Raw genomic sequence first — 1,849 nt, forward strand, 5'->3', positions numbered from 1 at the left:
TATATTCTTAGACATAAATACTGTTAACACTCACACACTCTAACACAGCCTACACATGCCAATATAACACATTGAATTTGCCCACTCCCCTGGGATTTCAGCGCTCTGACTAATTGGTCTCTTCCTCACACAAGCATTTAGAATACAGTAGTGAGGTGGGTTGGGAGTTGAATTTCTTTCCTTTGAATGTGGTGTTTTCCTTTTTTCCCCCTTTTCTCTTTGGTCTCTCCTGTTAAATGTAGGACTTGAAACATGACCAAATCGTACAGCGAGAGCGGGCTGATGGGGGAGCCTCAGCCCCAGGGCCCCCCGAGCTGGACGGATGAGTGTCTTAGTTCTCAGGATGAGGAACATGAGGCGGACAAGAAGGATGACGATCTTGAAGCCATGAATCCAGAGGAGGAGTCACTGAGGAACGGGGTTGAGGAAGAGGACGAAGAAGAAGAGTTGGAAGAGGAAGAAGAGGAGGAAGAGGAAGACGATGATCAAAAGCCCAAGAGAAGAGGTCCTAAAAAGAAGAAGATGACTAAGGCCCGGATGGAGCGATTCAAGCTGAGGCGCATGAAAGCTAATGCCCGGGAGAGAAATCGCATGCATGGGCTCAACGCTGCGTTGGACAATCTGCGCAAAGTGGTGCCCTGCTACTCCAAGACACAGAAACTGTCTAAAATCGAAACTCTGCGTCTGGCCAAGAACTACATTTGGGCTCTTTCGGAGATACTACGCTCAGGTAAGAGCCCGGACTTAGTGTCTTTCGTACAGACCCTCTGCAAAGGCTTATCCCAGCCCACTACCAACCTGGTAGCTGGCTGCCTGCAGCTCAACCCTCGGACTTTCCTGCCGGAGCAGAACCAGGACATGCCACCCCACTTACCATCAGCCAGTGCTTCCTTCCCAGTACATCCTTACTCCTACCAATCTCCCGGGCTTCCCAGCCCGCCCTATGGAACCATGGACAGCTCCCACATCTTCCACGTAAAGCCGCCGCCTCACTCTTATGGGGCTACCCTGGAGCCCTTTTTCGAAAGTACTCTCACTGATTGCACCAGCCCTTCCTTTGACGGACCCCTCAGCCCACCACTCAGCATCAATGGGAACTTCTCTTTCAAACACGAACCTTCCACCGAGTTTGACAAAAATTATGCCTTTACGATGCACTATCCTGCAGCGACCCTGGCAGGAGCCCAAGGCCATGGATCAATCTTCTCTGGCACTGCTGCCCCCCGCTGTGAGATCCCAATAGACAACATTATGTCCTATGATAGCCATTCACATCATGAGCGAGTCATGAGTGCCCAGCTCAATGCCATCTTTCACGATTAACCCTTGAAAAGACCCATCGATTTCATGATCAGAAGGAAAACGAATCAACTGTGCTTACAGTGACTGTCTTGTTTACAAAGGGCAGCCCTTTGGGTACCACTGCTGCAAAGTGCAAATATTCCAAGCTTCAAGTGATATATGTATTTATTGTCGTTACTGCCTTTAGGAGAAACAGGGACGCAAAGTTCCTGTTTATCTTATGTATTATTTTCTATAGTTCCTCTATTTTAAAGAAAAAAAGAAAAAGTAAAGAAAAAAGAAACTACACTGTAAATTTGGTGTAGCTGTATTCAGATCATATTAACTATCTGATCAGATAACAAAATCACAAGCAATAATTAGGATCTATGCAATTTTTAAACTAGTAATGGGCCAATTAAAATATATATAAATATATATTTTTCAACCAACATTTTACTACTTGTTATCTTTCCCATGCTGAATTATTTTGTTGTGATTTTGTACAGAATTTTTAATGACTTTTTATAATGTGGATTTCCTATTTTAAAACCATGCAGCTTCATCA

The 1,849-nt window shown here is 45.1% G+C and overlaps 1 protein-coding gene across 1 annotated transcript; it reads left to right on the plus strand.

Moving 5' to 3' along the window:
- Positions 1-252: 252 nt before the first annotated feature.
- NEUROD1 (neuronal differentiation 1) lies at positions 253-1,323 on the plus strand. The gene has a single exon (XM_044684177.1). The coding sequence runs from the start codon at positions 253-255 to the stop codon at positions 1,321-1,323; it is 1,071 nt and encodes a 356-aa protein (XP_044540112.1).
- The last annotated feature ends 526 nt before the right edge of the window (positions 1,324-1,849 follow it).

This window comes from Gracilinanus agilis, unplaced genomic scaffold (assembly GCF_016433145.1).
Source record: "Gracilinanus agilis isolate LMUSP501 unplaced genomic scaffold, AgileGrace unplaced_scaffold4481, whole genome shotgun sequence".
NCBI lineage: Eukaryota > Metazoa > Chordata > Mammalia > Didelphimorphia > Didelphidae > Gracilinanus > Gracilinanus agilis.